This window comes from Amblyraja radiata, chromosome 1 (genome assembly GCF_010909765.2).
Source record: "Amblyraja radiata isolate CabotCenter1 chromosome 1, sAmbRad1.1.pri, whole genome shotgun sequence".
Classification (NCBI taxonomy): domain Eukaryota; kingdom Metazoa; phylum Chordata; class Chondrichthyes; order Rajiformes; family Rajidae; genus Amblyraja; species Amblyraja radiata.
This window is the reverse complement of record NC_045956.1, coordinates 23534780-23553708: the sequence shown is the minus strand read 5'-3', so window position 1 is coordinate 23553708 and position 18929 is coordinate 23534780. Positions and strand designations below refer to the sequence as shown.

At 43.6% G+C, this 18929-nt stretch overlaps 1 protein-coding gene across 1 annotated transcript; it reads left to right on the top strand.

Annotated features, from left to right (window-relative positions):
• Positions 1-432: 432 nt before the first annotated feature.
• Positions 433-15895, top strand: rrh (retinal pigment epithelium-derived rhodopsin homolog). The gene is made up of 7 exons (XM_033018867.1): positions 433-1056; positions 1779-1969; positions 9134-9233; positions 11554-11707; positions 14328-14496; positions 15252-15430; positions 15514-15895. Exons 1-7 carry the CDS (start codon positions 927-929, stop codon positions 15617-15619), a joined length of 1029 nt encoding a protein of 342 aa, XP_032874758.1. The 5' UTR covers positions 433-926; the 3' UTR covers positions 15620-15895.
• Positions 15896-18929: the final 3034 nt, after the last annotated feature.

The window sequence follows — 18929 nt, the reverse complement described above, 5'->3', positions numbered from 1 at the left end:
GGCATGGCAATCAGTCCCAAGCTTAAAATTTCCCTCAATTCTATAATTGGATCAAATGACCTAAAAGGAAATTTATTTTTATAATTGACTGGAGCTGTGCCCAGATAACTTTAATAGCCTCTGAATCTGGGCAAAAATTTGATCAGTAGACCTTTTGAAAACCTAGCATTGAAATGGCTAAGCACATTTTAAAATTCAGTCAGTCGATGAAGTTCTTTGTTTAACAACAATAGAACCAGTAGTGACTTTATCTCTTGATACTGCTTCTTGTGTTTCCCAATGTTTTACCCGTGATCACCTCGGCTCTTATAATCCTTTGCTACCCTGGATGAGTTCCAAGTCTACGTCTTTGCCTGAAATTCTAATTAAGTTTTGGGCATTATGTTTGAGAGAGAAAACTGCTCCACAATTTGGTAAGTGCTTTGGCTGCTAGATGTCTTATCATTACCTTTAGCACCTAAGCTAGTAAAGCATCTGTGGCAGAAATTAATTTGAGTAAAAACTGAATTTGTTAAATGAAAACTAATGGGCATATAAGCAGCCTAATCTTATATAACACAAGCAAACCAACATTCCATCCAACTACAAAGAGACCATTACTTTGCCCTCCCCTCACCGAGTCCCTTTCTAAACTAACTCTTAGTTGAACAGAGTTTTTGATCCTGAAAAGTATTAGTGGGATTTTCTGGATTTTGAGTGCACAAAGTACCAGATTTGTGGTGCTCTTTGTTCAAGTAACTAAGGAGTTTGTGTTCCAGATTTTAAAACCATTCACTGGTTGATCCATTTAACCTTTCAATGATCATAGTAACGGCAAGCCATTTTTGTGTGAGAAACGAGTCCTAGCCTCCAAATTTGCCATTGAATAGATCCCAACCGAATTTACCCGATTCTATAAGAATAAGAAGGGATTCCTAACAGCAGTAATGGAAGATGCTCTGGAAAATACCCCCAGGAACAATATCAATTCATCTACAAATTCCACTGAATTGGAGCCCAAATCTGTGTTTATGCAATGGGAGCATAACATTGTTGCAGCATACTTAATAACAGCAGGTATTTGGTTGTATTTTTTTTTTAATTTTAAGTTAATGATAGAACAAGAGTAGGTTAAAATATGTTACGCGCTTATAGTTAGAAAATAATCATTGTCTTCAGATCAATAGGAATATCTGTCAAATCTAAAATTAAAGCAGTCAAGTGTCACAACACAGATTTATGTAATATTCATGAACTCATAAATGCACCAGTGAGTTGAAATTTATGGCAAAATATCAAAATTGTTTGCCTGTATTCATAGTTCTTATTGTCTGAGAATGTGAAGAGAGATTATGAAAGATATTTTTAATCCAGATAATAGTAGGGGTCTGTAACTCAATGAAAGGGTGATTTTAAAGGAGAGACAAAGTGCTGTAGTAGCTCAGCTGGTCATGCAGCATCTCTGGAGGACATGGATAGGTGACGATTCGGTTTGGGATCCTTAGACTAATAAAGGCATGACTCCTCGTATTTGAACAATATTTGGATGAATACCTGTTGGGCTCCGACCAGCAAAATTACGGATCCTAATACTGGGAGGAATTAGATTTTTATTTTCAACGCCTGTAATGATGGGCTAAACGGCTTCCTTCTATGCCTTAAATTTAATTAAAAGTTTAAAAGTGAAACCTTGATGGTGTTAGCAAGGAACAACAGTGCAGATCTTAAAAAATAAAGAATCTTTAATTTGATCACAATGGAACTATTAATAAGATATGTGTCGTTGTGCTTCATTGCAGGAATATTAAGTCTGCTCAGCAACATAATAGTATTAATAATGTTTGCTAAGTTCAAGGAGTTCCGCACAGCAACCAATGCAATCATTGTGAACCTGGCTTTCACTGACATTGGGGTGAGTGCCATTGGCTACCCCATGTCGGCTGCTTCAGACCTGCATGGTAGTTGGAAATTTGGTTATTCGGGATGTCAGGTCAGTTTGCAGACATTCTGTTGTTAATATCTGGTGGAGATAGAAACTTTCATGCAGTAATTTTAAAATATATTAATTTGCCCTCATTATAATAATTTCGTCACTGCTGTTGAATTATTTTTGCAACTCGATCCACGTTTCCTCTGTTTTTTTGTATGATTTGTTTTTAGTACAGTGAATTAGAAAAATGTAAATATTATCAATAAAGTGACCTAATCCAAAATAAGGCATCTCATTTAATTAAAACATTTTCAATCCAATCTGCTACTGAAAGGTTCAAATTTTTATGTCCGTAAATATTTGCTTTTGCTTATGGCAGTGTGATGCATGAGAATATTTTTGTTTTGTTTTTAAATGTGCTGTAATAGATGCTGTAATTTCTAATCCTTAGTTTATAATACTTGCTGATTGAAGCACATGCTAAAGTATGTTTAAAAACAAAATGGAAGTCATTTGTGAAATTAAAAAAATAATGTGTGTAACAGCTTAAATTACCTTGTTTCAGTTGGAAAGAATGAAATGCACATTTCATTAGATCTAGCAGTAGTTGTGGGGGTTTTCCTGATTGTCATATCTAGTGGAGTGCCCCCGAGGATCAAATTAATGATTAAATCATTCATTATTTACTATTTATATTAATGACCCGGAGGAGAGGGCAGTGTGTAAGGGTCCCAAGTTTGCTGACAGTAGAAAAATAGAAGGAAAGGCATGTTGCAATGAGGATGATGGGACTCTGCAGTTGAATAGTGATAGGAAGGGTGAGTGTGCAAAAACATAACAAATGGAGTTTAATACTGAAAATAATGCAATAATGACATTCTGCAAGAGAAATGTAGAAAAATTAGTTGATATCTAAATGGAGAAAGCCTCCAGATGAGCACAGTACAAAAGGGTTTAGGTGCTTACGTGCACAAATCACAAACCGTTGCCTATGAGGTGTAACAAATGGTTAGGGAGGCAAATGCCATTTTTGCCTTTATTGCAAGAGGATTGAAATATATGTGGGGAAGTATTGTTATATTATATACGTATTGTTAGAAGCATCGGAGATGTCTTCAGTCTTTTGGGAATGGGGTTTCCCCTTTTCCATTGTAGGCGAGGCTCTCACTAGGGTCTCCTCGATATCCCGCAGTTCTGCTCTTACTCCCCCTCACCCTATTCGTAACAAGGACAAAGTCCCACTTGTCCTCACCTTCCACCCCATCAGCCGTCGCATGCAACATATAATCTGTAAAAGGACTTGCTTGACACACAAAGTCTTTTACTACATAACTTTATTATATGCACTACACACACTATGCCCTAGCTGTCCGTGGTCATCACTGGAGCTAGAGAGCGAGCTGGAGGTGGGGAAGCTACAATTATACAAGAGACAATGGGGAGTGGTTAGTAGTGGTGAGGTCACTATGTTAAAGGAGCATGCACTGATCTACATCCTTCCTCTTGGAAACAAAAGCGACCACGGCTCATACGCTAGAATCAGACCATAAGCAGGGAACAGTTAGAATATATCATGATACAGACTACTCGCACACTCCGTACCGGACAGGCGGCTTGACCAACCGCCCAGAGCGGGTGCGCAACCCGCCTTCCCCTTCAACCGCAGGAGCTGCAGGTACGGGGGCAGGGACAGAGACGGGAGATCCGGGTGAAGAGCGCCCAGGGGAAGGAGGAGAACGGGGGGGCGAAACAGGTACACTCGCAGGCGAGGCAGGAGAAGGAGGCTGGCGTGTGCGGGGCACAGAGAGCTGAGAGGGCAGTGTCCGGGGCATGCGAGGAGTGACAGGGGCAGGAGGAGTTTCGGGCAGTGGGGAAGGGACAGGTGGCGAAAACGGGTCTGCGGGAGGCGGAGCAGGCTCGTTGACAAGCAGCAGGTGCTGGCGTGCCCGACGGTACACAGTGCCCTCGTAGTCAACCAGGTATGACCGGGGAGAGTCAGCATTGCCAACGACAACGGCCAGCCGGTGATGACCGGAGGTGGACTTCATACGGACAACCTGGCCTGGGAACAGACGGGGAAGGAGACGGGATGACTTGTCAAAGGAGCGTTTCTGGATGACCTGCTTCTCGATGCAGGTGCACTGGCGTGGCGGGCAATTGATCCGCCGGCGGCCAGCAGTACCGGTGAAATTGATGTCCTGGGACACCGGTTGAGATACGGAGCCAACAGCAGAGGCCATGCGAGCGGCATGCATGGCATCCCTTAGCGTTAGATCAGGCTTCATCAGGAGCTCGTCACGCAGCTTAGAGCTTAGGAGACCGTTGACCAGGACGTCCCTGATCATTTCGTCCGGTGTTATCACTTCAAGGCGGCACCGCCGAGCCATATGTCGCAAAGAGGCAATGAAAGCGTCAATGTGCTCACCGGGAGTCTGACGCCTTTGGAAGAACTTAAAACGATCAATAATGTTATTGGTGGGTATATCGCTTAGGGCAGTGAATTTGGCTATGAGACATACCGGGTCGTTGCGGTCTTCAGGAGGGGCGAACTCGAACGAGGCATAATGTTCCATTGCCTCCGGACCAGCCAGGTTGAGTAGGTGAGCCTGTACCGCAGGAGTGGCACCAGGATGAGCGATCGCGATATAGTGTTCGTAGTCGCGCTGGAAGACAGTCCAGCGATGCACGATGTCCGTGTCAAAAACGAGCGTGTCGGGACGACGACACGAGTTGGACATAATAAAAATGTTGAGGTGGGGACACAACTGGGATAAACAAATAATAAAATAAAGCCGATGAACAGGAGACGCAAGTCTACCGCGCTGACACCATGTAAAAGGACTTGCTTGACACACAATAATCCTCCGCCAATTCCGCCACCTCCAACGTGACCCCACCACTCGCCACATCTTCCCATCTCCCCCCATGTCTGCCTTCCGCAAAGACCGCTCCCTCCGCAACTCCCTCGTCAATTCTTCCCTTCCCTCCCGCACCACCCCCTCCCCGGGCACTTTCCGTTGCAACCGCAAGAAATGCAACACCTGTCCCTTCACCTCCCCCCTCGACTCCATTCAAGGTCCCAAGCAGTCGTTCCAGGTGCGACAAAGGTTCACCTGTATCTCCTCCAACCTCATCTACTGCATCCGCTGCTCTAGATGTCAGCTGATTTACATCGGTGAGACCAAGCGTAGGTTGGGCGATCGTTTCGCCGAACACCTCCGCTCAGTCCGCAATACCCTACCTGACCTCCCGGTGGCTCAGCACTTCAACTCCCCCTCCCATTCCCAATCCGACCTCTCTGTCCTGGGTCTCCTCCATTGCCAGAGTGAGCAACAGCGGAAATTGGAGGAACAGCACCTCATATTCCGTCTGGGGACCTTGCGTCCTTATGGCATTAACATTGAATTCTCCCAATTTGGCTAGCCCTTGCTGTCTCCTCCCCTTCCTTAACCCTCTAGCTGTCTCCTCCCACCCTCCCATCCGCCCGCCCTCGGGCTCCTCCTCCTCCTCCCCTTTTCCTTCTTCCTTTCCCCCCCCCACCCCCCATCAGTCTGAAGAAGGGTTTCGGCCCGAAACGTCGCCTATTTCCTTCGCTCCATAGATGCTGCTGCACCCGCTGAGTATCTCCAGCTTTTTTGTGTACCTTTGATGAGCTGCACCCTGCAACATTCCACATTGAGAAAGGGGAGTGGGATTAACATAAAATGGTACTTTCTTCATTGGTGGTGGACAAGATAGTTAAATCATCTTTGTGCAGTAATCTTTTATTATTCTATGTACCATGGTGCATTTTATTTGTGACCCTTTGTGACACCTTCCAGGTGTCAACTTCTGTACATCGGTGAGACCAAGCGCAGGCTCGGTGATCGTTTCGCTGAACATCTCCGCTCAGTCCGTCATAATCGACCTGATCTCCCGGTTGCTCAGCACTTCAACTCCGCCTCCCATTCCCAATCTGACCTTTCTGGCCTGGGCTGCCTCCATTGTCGAAGTGAGGCCCAGTGCAAATTGGAGGAACAGCACCTCATATTATGCTTGGGTAGTTTAAACCCCAGCGGTATCAACATTGACTTCTCTAACTTCAGATAGCCCTTGTTTTCTCCCTTCTTCCCGTCCCCCTTCTCGGTTCTCCTACCGTCTCTGCCCACTTTCTATCTTTTTCCCACTCCCCCCCCCCCCGACATCAGTCTGAAGAAGGGTCTTGACCCGAAACCTCACCCTTTCCTTCTCCTCATAGATGCTGCCTCACCTGCTGAGTTACTCCAGCATTTTGTGTCTACCTTCGAAGTATTGTTATATTTGTGCAGGTTACTGCTGAAGCGGCACCTAAAGTACTGTGCACAGTTTTGCCTTCCTTAATTAAGAAATTGTGCACTGGCATTGAAGGCCATGCACAAGAGATTCTCAGGGCTAATTCTGGGAATGAAGTGGTCCTTTCTCAGGTGGCCAAAGAAATTATTTGCAATATTTAGCAATAACAAGTGATTCATATTGAAACACTAGACTAAGTAGGACCCTTTGGGTCCCATGTTGACACGGGAGGGCTGGTCCCCCGACGCAATATTCCACCTCTCCACCAATTCTAATATTGGTGGCCAGTGGGGGGGGGGGGGGGGGGGGGGGGGGCTTCTGGAGAGCTGGTATGGGTGTTGTTGGCTGCAGGGACTACTGGTCTCCAGAGGGATAGTATAGACATTGTGGGCCAAATGGATTCTTGGGGTGGCAGCTCAGTCCCTCAAGCTGATGTGCTGGCAGCTCACTCATGGCTGGTGGGCTGGCAGCTGACTAACAGCTATTCCTTGAAATTCCATTTCAAGCAGAGTGCAAGGCCACCAAATTCAAATCCATTTTCCTACCACTTCTAGCAGGGTGCAAGGCCACCGAATTCAAGTGTAATTTCATACCACTTCAAGCAGGGTGCAAGGCCACCAAATTCAAGTGCAGTTTCATACCATTCAAGGAGGGTGCAAGGCCACCAAATTCAAATGCAGTTTCATACCATTTCATGCAGGGTGCAACAACACCACATTGAAATGCAGTTTCATACCATTTTAAGCAAGGTGAAACCACCATAAAACCACACAAAACACCACACACAGTTCAGTTGATTCACAGCTCAGACAGAGTTGTGACCTCTCCCTCACCCATCATACAGAGACTGAGCCACACCCATATTTCCAGGTTTTATAATCCCTCCCCCTTCCACCGGAAAAGGTGTGGCCTTCATGGTATGATTGACAGAGAGATTCTCAACATTTTTTAAACACTAACAACCATTAGCAGTGCATTTTTACTTCAACCCAAACAACCACTAGCAGTGCATTTTTACTTCAACCCAAACAACCATTAGCAGTGCATTTTTACTTCATTAGCAGTGCATTTTTACTTCATTAGCAGTGCATTTTTACTTCAACCAACCATATTTTCATTTTCAAACCACATTAAGGGCACTCACAGTTGAGTAGACTGTGTTCCGTGTTATTGCATATTGCAGAGACTGAGTGAGACACACAACACTTCCGGGTTTTATAGTCCCTCCCCCCTCCCAGCAGCAGGGGCAGCAAAGAGAATGGCAATTTAAAAAAAAACATTAATACCTCTCTGATTTTACATTGATGGGAAAAATCCTACGGTCCCGGAAGGCGGAGGGGGGCTCTGAGCGAGGTGGCCAAAAATGACGGCCGTAGGTGGCGGCGTTTTCTCGGAAATCACGCCACAGCGAGCCAAAAGCGGTCAAGATCAGACTTTTAGTAATATAGATAGATAGATACAAGAATCTTAAAGGGTATGACGGGGTAGATGTTGAGACAATTCCACTAGTGGGAGAATCTCAAACAAGATGAAGTGGCAGTCATTTAAAACTGTCGGAACTTGCAGTCACTTGTGAATCTCTGGAATCCTCACCATCACAGTGTTGTGAGGCCAGATCGTTGGGTGTATTTTACAAGAGGAAGTAGATATATGTTTTACAGATCAGATAATTGATCACAATGTGGAACTAATGCAGAACAGGCCTTGAAGCCCAGGCAGAATGGGGTATGGATTCAGCTGAAATTTATACCCTTTAATTAAGGAGTTCGACTTAAGAGAATTAGGGTTGATAATTTTTGCAGCGCATCAAGATTCAATGTGGGATGTTTTAACAATGACTCAAAATGGATAGTGATAATGGACAAGAAATCCCGACTCCAGTGCATGGCAATGCTATATGTGAAGTTGCGTCACTACCTATATGTTCCCCATATATGTTCCTATCCTAATCATTCACTGGTCTGACTTGATATAATTTGTTATTTTTACTGAGGATAGACACAAAATGCTGGAGTAACCCAGCGGGACAGGCAGCATCTCTGAGAGAAGGAATGGGTGACGTTTCAGATTGAGACCCTTCTTCAGACCCTGATTTGAATTGAAGTGACATAAAATATGCCATATCTGCTATCACAATCCAAATGCGTACCATTCAAGATAAAGCTCAATCACCATATCCTCAGGGTACTAAACATGATCAGAGCTGCTCACCTGTCTAGTGCAAGAGCAAAGGCTTGGATTTTGTCAGCACAAAATGGCCATGGGACCATTTGCTCCTCACTGGTTGTAAGTTGTTCTTGGGTATGAATGAATAGTCGATGCTTTTTATTTTCTATATCAAAAATACAAACAGAAGTAGCCCATTAATCCCACTTTACCTCATGCCCGCTCTCCTATTCAATAATAAGATGAGAGCTGATTTTCATTTATTTTATTTCACTGCCTTCTCGAACAGAGAATTCTAAAGATTCATTAGATTTTTAAAAATGCTGATGTTTTTGCTGAATGCCTGACCCCTTATTTTGAGTCTGACCCCTGGTTTTACACACCTCAAATAGGTATTTGATGTATATTTTAACTTTGGGCATCAGAGTGATTGAAGAATTATAAATATGTTGTAAAATCTCGGAATAATAATTTTATTTCTATTGACATACTTCCACACAAATGCCATCAAAGCATCCAAAATGTGACTTGGGGGAATGTTACCATGAGATAATATTATCCCTCATCACAAAAGATTTCGCTTAAGTAATTTTGACAGGTCTCCTTGCTTTTTGGAAAGTGATGCATTAATTTAACTTCCATCATTAACTAGCAAAACAGCCAGAGAGGAGACAGCTGAAGGATAACATGGCTCACAGCCTAAAAGCCATTCCTTTTTGTGTTTCAATTATATTTGCTTTCTTTTAGGCATACGCGGCGCTAAATATATTTTTTGGGATGGCAAGCATTGGATTGCTTACAGTGGTTGCTATTGACCGGTACCTGACCATTAGTAAGCCCGACCTAGGTAAGACCAATACTTGGAAATTGATTCTAAAATAACGAAGATAGTTATATTGCCCTCCTTGTAACAATTATGCTAAAGTATGCAAAATGCTAAAGTTTATGCAGATGAAAATCTGAATGACCACATTTGGATATAGGAGGTACCATGCAGACTTCTCTCTGCATGCACCTTTGGCCTAAACAACAGTACCTTGTACTACATTGTGGATGTGCAATCAACCTCATGCCTCTATCATCGCAGAGTCTATGCGTTGATAGAGTGGCCCAGTATGATCAGTCATCTTATTCTTCTTTCCATTGTTGTGGAGATGATCCTTTTTGCCTTTAGTTGTCTTCCCCAGAAGGGCTCAGCTGAGATGAGAAACTTCCAATGTAGTTCTGTTTAGTTTAGAGCTACAACATGGAAACAGGCCCTTCGGCCCACTGAGTGCACCGACCAGCGATCCCCGCAGAGTAACACTATTCTACACACACTCGGGACAATTTACACATACACCAAGACAATTAATGTACATGCTCGAGTAGACACAAAATGCTGGAGTAACTCAGTGGAACAGTCGGCATCTCTGGAGAGAAGGAATGGGTGACATTTCGGGTCGAGATCCTACATCAGTCTGAAGAAGGGTCTCGACTCGAAACGTCACCCATTCCTTCTCTACAGAAATGCTGCCTGTCCTGCTGAGATATTCCAGCATTTTGTGTTTACCTTCGATTTAAACCAGCATCTGCAGTTCATTCCTACACAAACCTGTACGTCTTTGGAGTGTGGGAGGAAACCGAAGATCTTGGAGAAAATCCACGCAGGTCACGGGGAGAACATACAAACTCCGTACAGACAGCACCCGTAGTCGGGATCAAACCCGGGTCTCCGGCGCTGCAAGCGCTGTAAGGCAGCAACTCTAGCACTGCACCACCGTGGCCTTGGCAAACTCCTGGGCAAAAATATGCTGCTATTTTCTCAACTCAGTGCAGGTAAATACAAATAGAATCCTAATAGGATGTTTCTAGGATTGTAGCAGGGGATTGCTTTGCAAAATGATGTGGATTTTGATTAATTGCATTCTTATTCTTCAACACAATGAAATAAAAGAATCACAAGGAAATACATTTTCCAAATCCTTTACTTAATACACTTTATTAATTATGTAGGCCGCATAATTAATTGACCTGTAATGTTCTGATATCACATGGCAGCACAGTGGCGCAGCTGGTAGAGTTGCTGCCTCACAGCACCAGAAACCTGAGTTTGATACTAACATCGGGTGCTATCTGTGCAGAATTTGCATGTTCTCCCTGTGACTGCGTGGGTTTCCTCAGGGTGCTCTGGTTTCCTCTCACATCCCAAAGACATGTGGGTTTGTAGGTTAATTTCACCACTGTAAATCGCAGCTAGTGTATAGAGAGTGGAGGCGAAAGTGGGATAACATCGAACTAGTATGAATGGTCGGCGTGGACTCAGCGGGTTGATGGGCCTGTTTCCATGCAATATCTCTAAACCCACATTAACAGCTCTTATAGCCATTAGTTGCATTATTCTAATAACCCCTAACTGTGCAATGTAGTAATAATAATACATAGATAGATAGACAGATAGAAAATAGGTGCAGGAGGAGGCCATTCAGCCCTTCGAGCCAGCACCGCCATTCATTAAGATCATGGCTGATCGTCCCCAATCAATAATCCGTGCCTGCCTTCTCCCCATATCCCTTGAGCTCTATCTAACTCTCTCTTGAATCCATCCAGTGATTTGGCCTCCACTGCCCTCTGTGACAGGGAATTCCACAGTTTCACAACTCTCTGGGTGAAAAATCTTAAATGACCTCCCCTTTATTCAAAGACTGTAGCCCCTGATAATTAAAAAAATTATTAGCCAAGTATATATACAAGGAATTTGCCTTGGTGCTTAATAAAAACATGATATACAGTAGACAATTAAAAATAAAACATTATAATTTAAACATGTAAAAATAAAATACCAGAGTATAAAGAGGCGGACATCACTGTAGCAAAATATATCACAGATCTGCCTCCTGAGTACAATGGAAACCAAAACGGTGGCACAGATTCTTTTGTGAACCAAGTGGTAAAATCTGCCGTTCATAAACATGTTGACTATTTTTACTATACATCTAGCACAGTAATACATATTTGCATTATACAATTTATCTATGTTCTAGAAACTTGCAACTGTAATACATCCTTACAGTTGGCTGGGGAGACTTCTTGCCATTGTGCAATGTGCATTGTTGTGTCGGTACATTTAATGTCCCATAGCTGTGTGAATCTATTGTGGTCCATAAATCAATTAATATTTCCAACAGGGAGGAAGATGACTGGTGCGACCTACACAGCTCTGATCACAGTTGCCTGGGCAAATGGCCTGTTCTGGGCCCTCATGCCAGTAATGGGTTGGGCAAGCTATGGACCTGATCCAACAGGAGCCACTTGCACCATTAATTGGAGAAACAATGACTCGTATGTTTTCTATGTACCTGCTTTATACTTTTTCCTCAAAAATATATTCTCTACTGAAAATAAACACAAATTAAATGGTCAAATGTGAAATATTGCCAAAGAGGAACATTTTCAATTAATTGTTTTTACATTTAACACAATTTCTTTGCGAATTCCCTTCTCGCCTCGCGCTCGCTATTTCCCGTATTCCACCTCCGCACCAGAGGCATAACGGGGGTTAAAACAGTGCTTACTTTTTGCAGATTTGTGGTGAAGCCTGATTCTCTTCCAGTCAACCAATTGCGACCACAATAGTGATCCTTCTTGAACACTGGCCAATTGTTTTCTCCTCACAGTCAAAATGAAGCACTTTCCAGCTTCACAGTCCAAAATGGACCCAGCCTTTCCTGCCTTGCTCCAGTAACTTGATACAATCATTCTTGCTTCAGCACCGTGGATCGATCTACTACCCACAGTGGTCATCTTCATACTGAATTAGGATGTTGAGTGGATATTTTATGTGCTGCCCATCTGTTTCAAACTAAACACAATTCCCACAACATATTTTACATGAGCCTTTGTTAAGAACCATAAAAGGGTAGAGCCTTTCATACCATTCTCCTCTTGTAAACAAATCTGTGTTTAAGACCCAAAAGCGGATTGCGTTGGTTTTTATTTTTGTGTTAATTTTGGTTCATTCCAGGAATAGGACAAGTGACTGTGACATTGGAGACATGCATTACACAAGGTTTAAAAACTGTCCATAATAAACTGTTTAGACATGCCATTGAAAGACAACAATATTTTCATATAAACACACTGGGTATTTGTCTTCTGCTCTCACAGTTGCTCGGTCATTCAATCGTGGCTGATCTACTTTTCCCTCTTAACCCCATTCTCCTGCCTTCCCCCCTTAACCCCTGACAAGAATCTATCTATCTCTGCCTTAAAAATATCCACTGACTTGGCCTCCACAGAACCTCTATAGCAATGAATTCCAAAGGTTCACCACCCTCTGACTAGATAAACACTTCCTCATTTCCTTCCTAAAAGTATGTCTTATAATTCTGAGGCCATGACCTCTGGTCCTAGACACTCCCGTCTTGTAGAAACATCCTCTCCACATCCACTCTATCCAGGCCTTTCACTATTCGGTAAGTTACAATGAGGTCCCCCCTCATCCGTCTAAATTCCAGCGAGTACAGGCCCAGTGCCATAAAACGCACATTATATGTTAACCCACTTATTCCTGGGATCATGCTTGTAAACCTCCTCTGTGCCCGCTCCAGAGCCAGCACATGCTTCCTCAGATATGGAGCCCAAAATTGCTCACAATATTCCAAAATCTGTCGCTGGTCTATTACTATTTTCAGTTATGAGATTGGATGACTTCCAGCTTGGGTGGTTTTATATCAGATCCAGTTAAGATTTAAAAAATTCAGCTGCCACCTGCAGGCTGAATTTATGCTTAATATTCATAGTCCCACAACATGGATGTAGGTCCATCAGCCCAATGACAACCAAGATGTCCCATCTATAAGATGCCCCATCCCACCTTCCTGCGTTTGGCCCAGATTTATCTAAACGTTTCCTATTCATGTACTTTGTCTTTTAAAGATATTTTTAAGGTGTCTAGTTCAACAAATTGAACGTTGGAGTTCAATGTAATGCTCTTTTGTTCTCCAAAGCATGCAATCTTTCTCTATGCTTCTTTATAAACAGACAGCAACATACAAATAGACACAAAATGTTGGAGTAACTCAGCGGGACTGGCAGGATCTCTGGAGAGAACGAACGAGTCGAGAAGAAGGGTCTATCTTATCTGCTTGCGCATAATTTATATCCCACCATTCCCTGCATAATCTATGTGCCCATCCAAAAGCCTCTTAAATACCACTATCATAAATGCCTCCACCATTGCCCCCGCCAGCGTGATCCAGGCACTCGCCATTTTCTGTATTTAAAAAAAAATAACTTGCCCCTTACATTTTCTTTAAACTTTTCCCCTCTCACTTGAAAACCTATGCCCTCTAGTACTTGATATTTCCATCCTGGGGAAAAAGGTTTTGACTGTCTACCACATCTATGCCTCTCATAAATTTATATACTTCTATCAGGTCTCCCATAAACCTCTGTCGTTACTGCAAAAACAATCCAAGCTTGCAAACTCTCCCTGTAGCTAATACTCCCCAATCCAGGCATCATTCTGGTAATCCTCCTCTGCCTGCTCTCCACACCCTTCCTGTGATGGAGGCGACCAGAACTGCATATAAATACTCCAAATGCAGTCTAACCAAAGTCCCACAGAGCTGCATCATGACTTCCTGACTTTAAATCGTCAATGTAGAAATTAGTTACGTTTTCTGTTCTTTATCTTGGGCAAGGAAAATGTATGTGGAGGCCAGGTGCAAATGTTTTTAGCTATTGATTTATCTGATTATTGATATTTCATGTTGTTTCCTGGCCTGACTTTCTCCTCTATTTTGCAATCTGGAATTGGAATGGATCCAAACCAATCTGCGGATATAGAGTTTGCGTTTTATAATGTGCAAAAATGAGGGAAATGTAAGGCCAAATAGATTATTAAAGAGATGATTGCAACAGCAGCCAAACATTGTAATTTGATCTTATTTATTGCCAGGCTATTTGTTTCCTATACCATGACGGTGATTGCAGTTAATTTTGTGGTGCCACTATCAATCATGTACTTCTGTTACTACAATGTGTCAAAAACAATGAAAAGATTCGCACAACACAGTGGTATGGAAAATATAACCTTGGATTGGTCTGATCAACTGGATGTAACAAAGGTAAGAATCATAATTGCAACATCCTAGAGGAAAAGCAATGGAGGTTTTTGTTCAGTTATTCTCTGCCACCAATTCTCCGATAATCATATCTTTAATTCCACCTTCACCTTTCTGCTGTCAGCCCTTCCAGTCTGGTTTCCATCCACATAAAACTAAATGATGTAATTTAAAACAATGTTTTTCACTGCACCACTCATGACAATAAACTACTCTGAAACAATATAATACTCAGCATGTAGTAGACACAAGAAACTGATGATACTGGGATTTGGAGCAAAACACTGCTGGAGGAACTCAGTAGGTCAGATAGCATCTGTGGAGGAAATGGACAGATGATGTATTGGTTTGAGACCCTCTTGCAGACTGAATCTGAAGAAGGGTGCCGACCAGAACTGTCGTCTGCCTATTCCCTCCCTAAATGCTGCCTGTCCCACGAGTTCCTCCAGCACTTTGTGTTTTGCTCACAGCCCTGCACGATTTCAGCCATGTGTTCTTTGTGATTTTTGGATTGATGAGCCACTCCATTCTCCTTCACTGTTTTCCATCAGCAATCCTCTTGCCTGGCCATGACCTCTCGTACTTCAGGCTTTTGGTATCCCAGTACAGTCTCAGCTCTCCTTGAGTACAGGTGCAACTTAGCTTGCCCACTTTTCTATTTTTTACAGAGAAAGTTTATATGTTCTGGGATTTCACAGTGGCAAACAAATAAATAAATTTAAATGAAACATGTATAACTTTATTATTTCCTCTTCCAGATGTCTGTCGTGATGATTGTGATGTTTCTCGTGGCTTGGTCACCTTACTCTATTATCTGCTTATGGTCGTCTTTTGGGGACCCAAAACTCATCACACCTGCCATGGCAATTATTGCTCCACTTTTTGCCAAGTCATCCACTTTCTACAATCCCTGTATTTATGTTATTGCAAATAAGAAGTAAGCGGGTATTTTCTTGTGGAAAGACGCACTCGTGCAGAGCGCTGATCCAAAATATGCTGATGTGTATTTCTGCTTTTCAGGTTTCGAAGAGCCATCATCACAATGATACGCTGTCGGACTCAACAGGATCTAACCATCAGCCTCACTCTACCAATGACCACCTCCCGGACTCCTTTAGCAGAATAAAACACATTACACTTAAATCTGCTTCAAATATCTGCACCATAGTACTCTGTGATAAATGGTTTTGCCTTCACCTTCTCATCTGTTAAGGGCCTGTCCCACTTGGACGACCTAATCCACGAGTTTAGAAGACCCTAGACGAGTTGAAAAATATGTCAAGGTCATGTTGACTCGCCGAAGTAAAAGACCTCCTACGACTACGTCTACGGCCACGTACGACTATGTCCACAACCTCCTACGACTATGTCTACGACCTCCTTCGACCCCCCTCGACCTCAGTCTTCCACACCTAAGACCAACTACGACTAGCTACGAGTGGAAAATAATCACATGATAAAATGATGTCATGTTTGCATTTTTTTCTCGGGCCAGTTGCCGACCTACGACTACCATCACGACCTACTACGACCTATCTATGACCTACCTACGAGTAAAATCAATTTTTTTCAAGCCGACCTTTTTTTTTACTAGTGGACATTTTTATATCAGGCTGGAAAAATAGCCGCATCCTACTTGAGGCCACGAGTCCGCGGAGACCACTCACGAGTATGAGGAAGAGTTACAAAGACTTTCTACGACCTTGTGGCGACCATGTTGCGAGTATGAGTCAAGGGCAAACTCGGCAGAGGTCGCCAATTGGGTCGTGAAAGTGGGACAGGGGTTTTAGACTTTGATTTTGTCTTCCACTGATGTTAAAATTACTTTAGATCTTTTTAATTCCAAACTGAATCTTGAACATTACTGAGTGTAATTTTACAAATCTTTGTTTCGTGCCCTCCATTTCTTTGTCTAGTTTACAAGAGGGTGATGATTTTGGGTGAAAATCTTGCTACACAACCCACTTCCCACAAGCCACGCTGCATTATAGATCTCTCTCATTTATTTCCATTGGATTTAGTTGTTAGCGTCCTTGTTGTAATGCAATGGTCTGTCAAGAAAGGGGTAAAAGTTTGCAAAATGTGCCCGAGTCTGCAGTCACAATGTCTGTTCTCGCTGCATGAGCTAAATTTGAGAAATTAGAAGCAAAGGAGATGCGGTAACGCAGGAGTGATTCGGCAGAAGAATAGAACAAGATAAAGTACAAGGTGACCATGCTCCAAGTCACTTCGGCTGTGCTCAATGCACGGACCAAGGACTGAAGTCTGGAAACCAAATATAAAGGAAACAAATGCAAAGCCCACTGGTTTGGGATTTCACCTTCGGACTGGATTGCGACCGGCACCAAGTAGATGACAGCAGACACGAACCCCTGCCTTCTTAGATTCGGTATCCCCCTGGCGTTGTTAAATATTTGTCTTGTTTGTAAGAGAAATCTTGTAAGAGAGTGTACTACAAAATAAAATGGCTGCCTGCTGCCAAAATCATTATAACCTCGTCCGTGAGAATCATTTGACAAACTCCGTGCAGCAATACACAGCCACAGCTGAAAAGCGAAACACCATCACTCTTCAACCATAGTTTAATTTTTTTTTAATCTCTCACCATTTTGCATAGAAATATCATTGCAGCTTTATGCTTACAATTTAGGTAACTTGGAGTCATAGTCATACAGCACGGACACTTGCCCATGCCAACCAAGATGCCCCATCTACACTAATCCCACCTGCCCAAGTTTGGCCCATATCCCTCTAAACGTTTCCTGTCCATGCACCTATCCAAATGTATTTTAAATGTTGTTGTAGTATCTCTCTTTCTCTATTTCCTATGTAATATTTATTTTGTGTCCCATAATCTTTCCTCCTATTACTTTACACTGACATGCTTGAAGTTCAACATTTTTGTTGATGACAGCATATGTTTAGTTTAACGATACAGGGCGGAAACAGGCCCTTTGGCCCACCGAGTCCGCACCGACCAGCGATCCCCGCACATTAACACTACCCGACACACACTAGGGATAATTTATACTTATACCAATCCAATTTACCTACATACATGTACGTCTTTGGAGTGTGGGAGGAAGTCGAAAATCTTGGAGAAAACCCACGCGGTCACGGTGAGAACATACAAACTCCATACAGACAGCACCTGTAGTCGGGATCGAACCGGAGTCTCAGGCGCTGCAAGCACTGTAAGGTAACAACTCTACCGCTGCACCACCGTGCCGCCCAGAATTTTAAGAATATATTTTCCATTCTTATTCTTCAACTTCTTGGGTTTCCACGTCCACTGAGTTCGTCCAGTCGTTTGCTTTTTGGCCCACTGCATTCATGCTGGAAGCATCTTGGGGAACATCTTGGGGAACGGCTGCTAACCAGCAGCCGTCCGTTTAATTCGCTTTTTTAAAAAAAGTTTTGAGTTAGTCCTGTGTTTCGTCCGTTGGAGAAATGACTTTTTAATGTGGGGGGTAGGGGGCAATTCTACTTCTAGGTCCCTACCTGGTCGGTGAGGCAGCTTTTTCTCCGGGCTGCCCGTCGACCCGTCCTCGTGGCCTACCAGCGGGCTTGGAGCGCCGTTTCCTGGCGGGGACCGCCCAGCACCTCGGCTTCGGTGGCGGAACAGCGCTGGGGTGCTATCTAGGAGTGGGTGATGCCTTGCCTGGGTCGCCGCGCTGGATTAACGCGCTGGAGCTCCGGTGAGATGTGACCGCCGAGATCAACACCTCCGGGCTGCGGGTCTGCGGAGCGGAGAGGGCGCCGCCGACTCTAACATTGGGAGCCCGGGAGCTCCAAACCGGCGCGGCCTTGTCGGCTTCGGAAGCCGCGGTCCCCAGTCAGGAAGCGGCCGTTCCAGGTGGCCCAGCCGCTGAATGGACTCTCCCGACGCCAGGTCAACACCACCCGGTGAGAACGGCCAGGAACATCGGGCGTCCGTAGAGGCAATTGCGGCGGCCTCAATAGGCCTGACTTTGGGTGAACTGGGGATGGGGACTGGACTTTGTGCCTTCCCCCACAGTGGTAACCATTGTGGGGGGATGATTTTTTGTCTGTAAGTAAATCTGTTAGTCTGTGTCCAAGATGGCTGTCGGAAGGGAGATTGGACGCTGGCGCGCTTTAGCTGCCGCTGCTCTCTCTTCACATTGTGTTTTTGATTTTTCTGTTTTTGGACCGAATTTTGTTTTTAATTTGTGTTTCTGTGATGTCTTTTATTTATTTTATTCCGATTATATGTTTTATTATTCTTGTTAATCTCTGTAAGGTGTCCTTGAGATTTCTGAAAGGCGCCCAAAAATAAAATGTATTATTATTATTATTAAGCCTTGCATAGCTTAGCTTCGAGATACAAAGTGGAAACAGGCCCTTTGGTCCACTGATTCCATGCCGACCTTCAATCACGTGCACTAGCTCTATGTCCTACACACTAGGGAGAATTT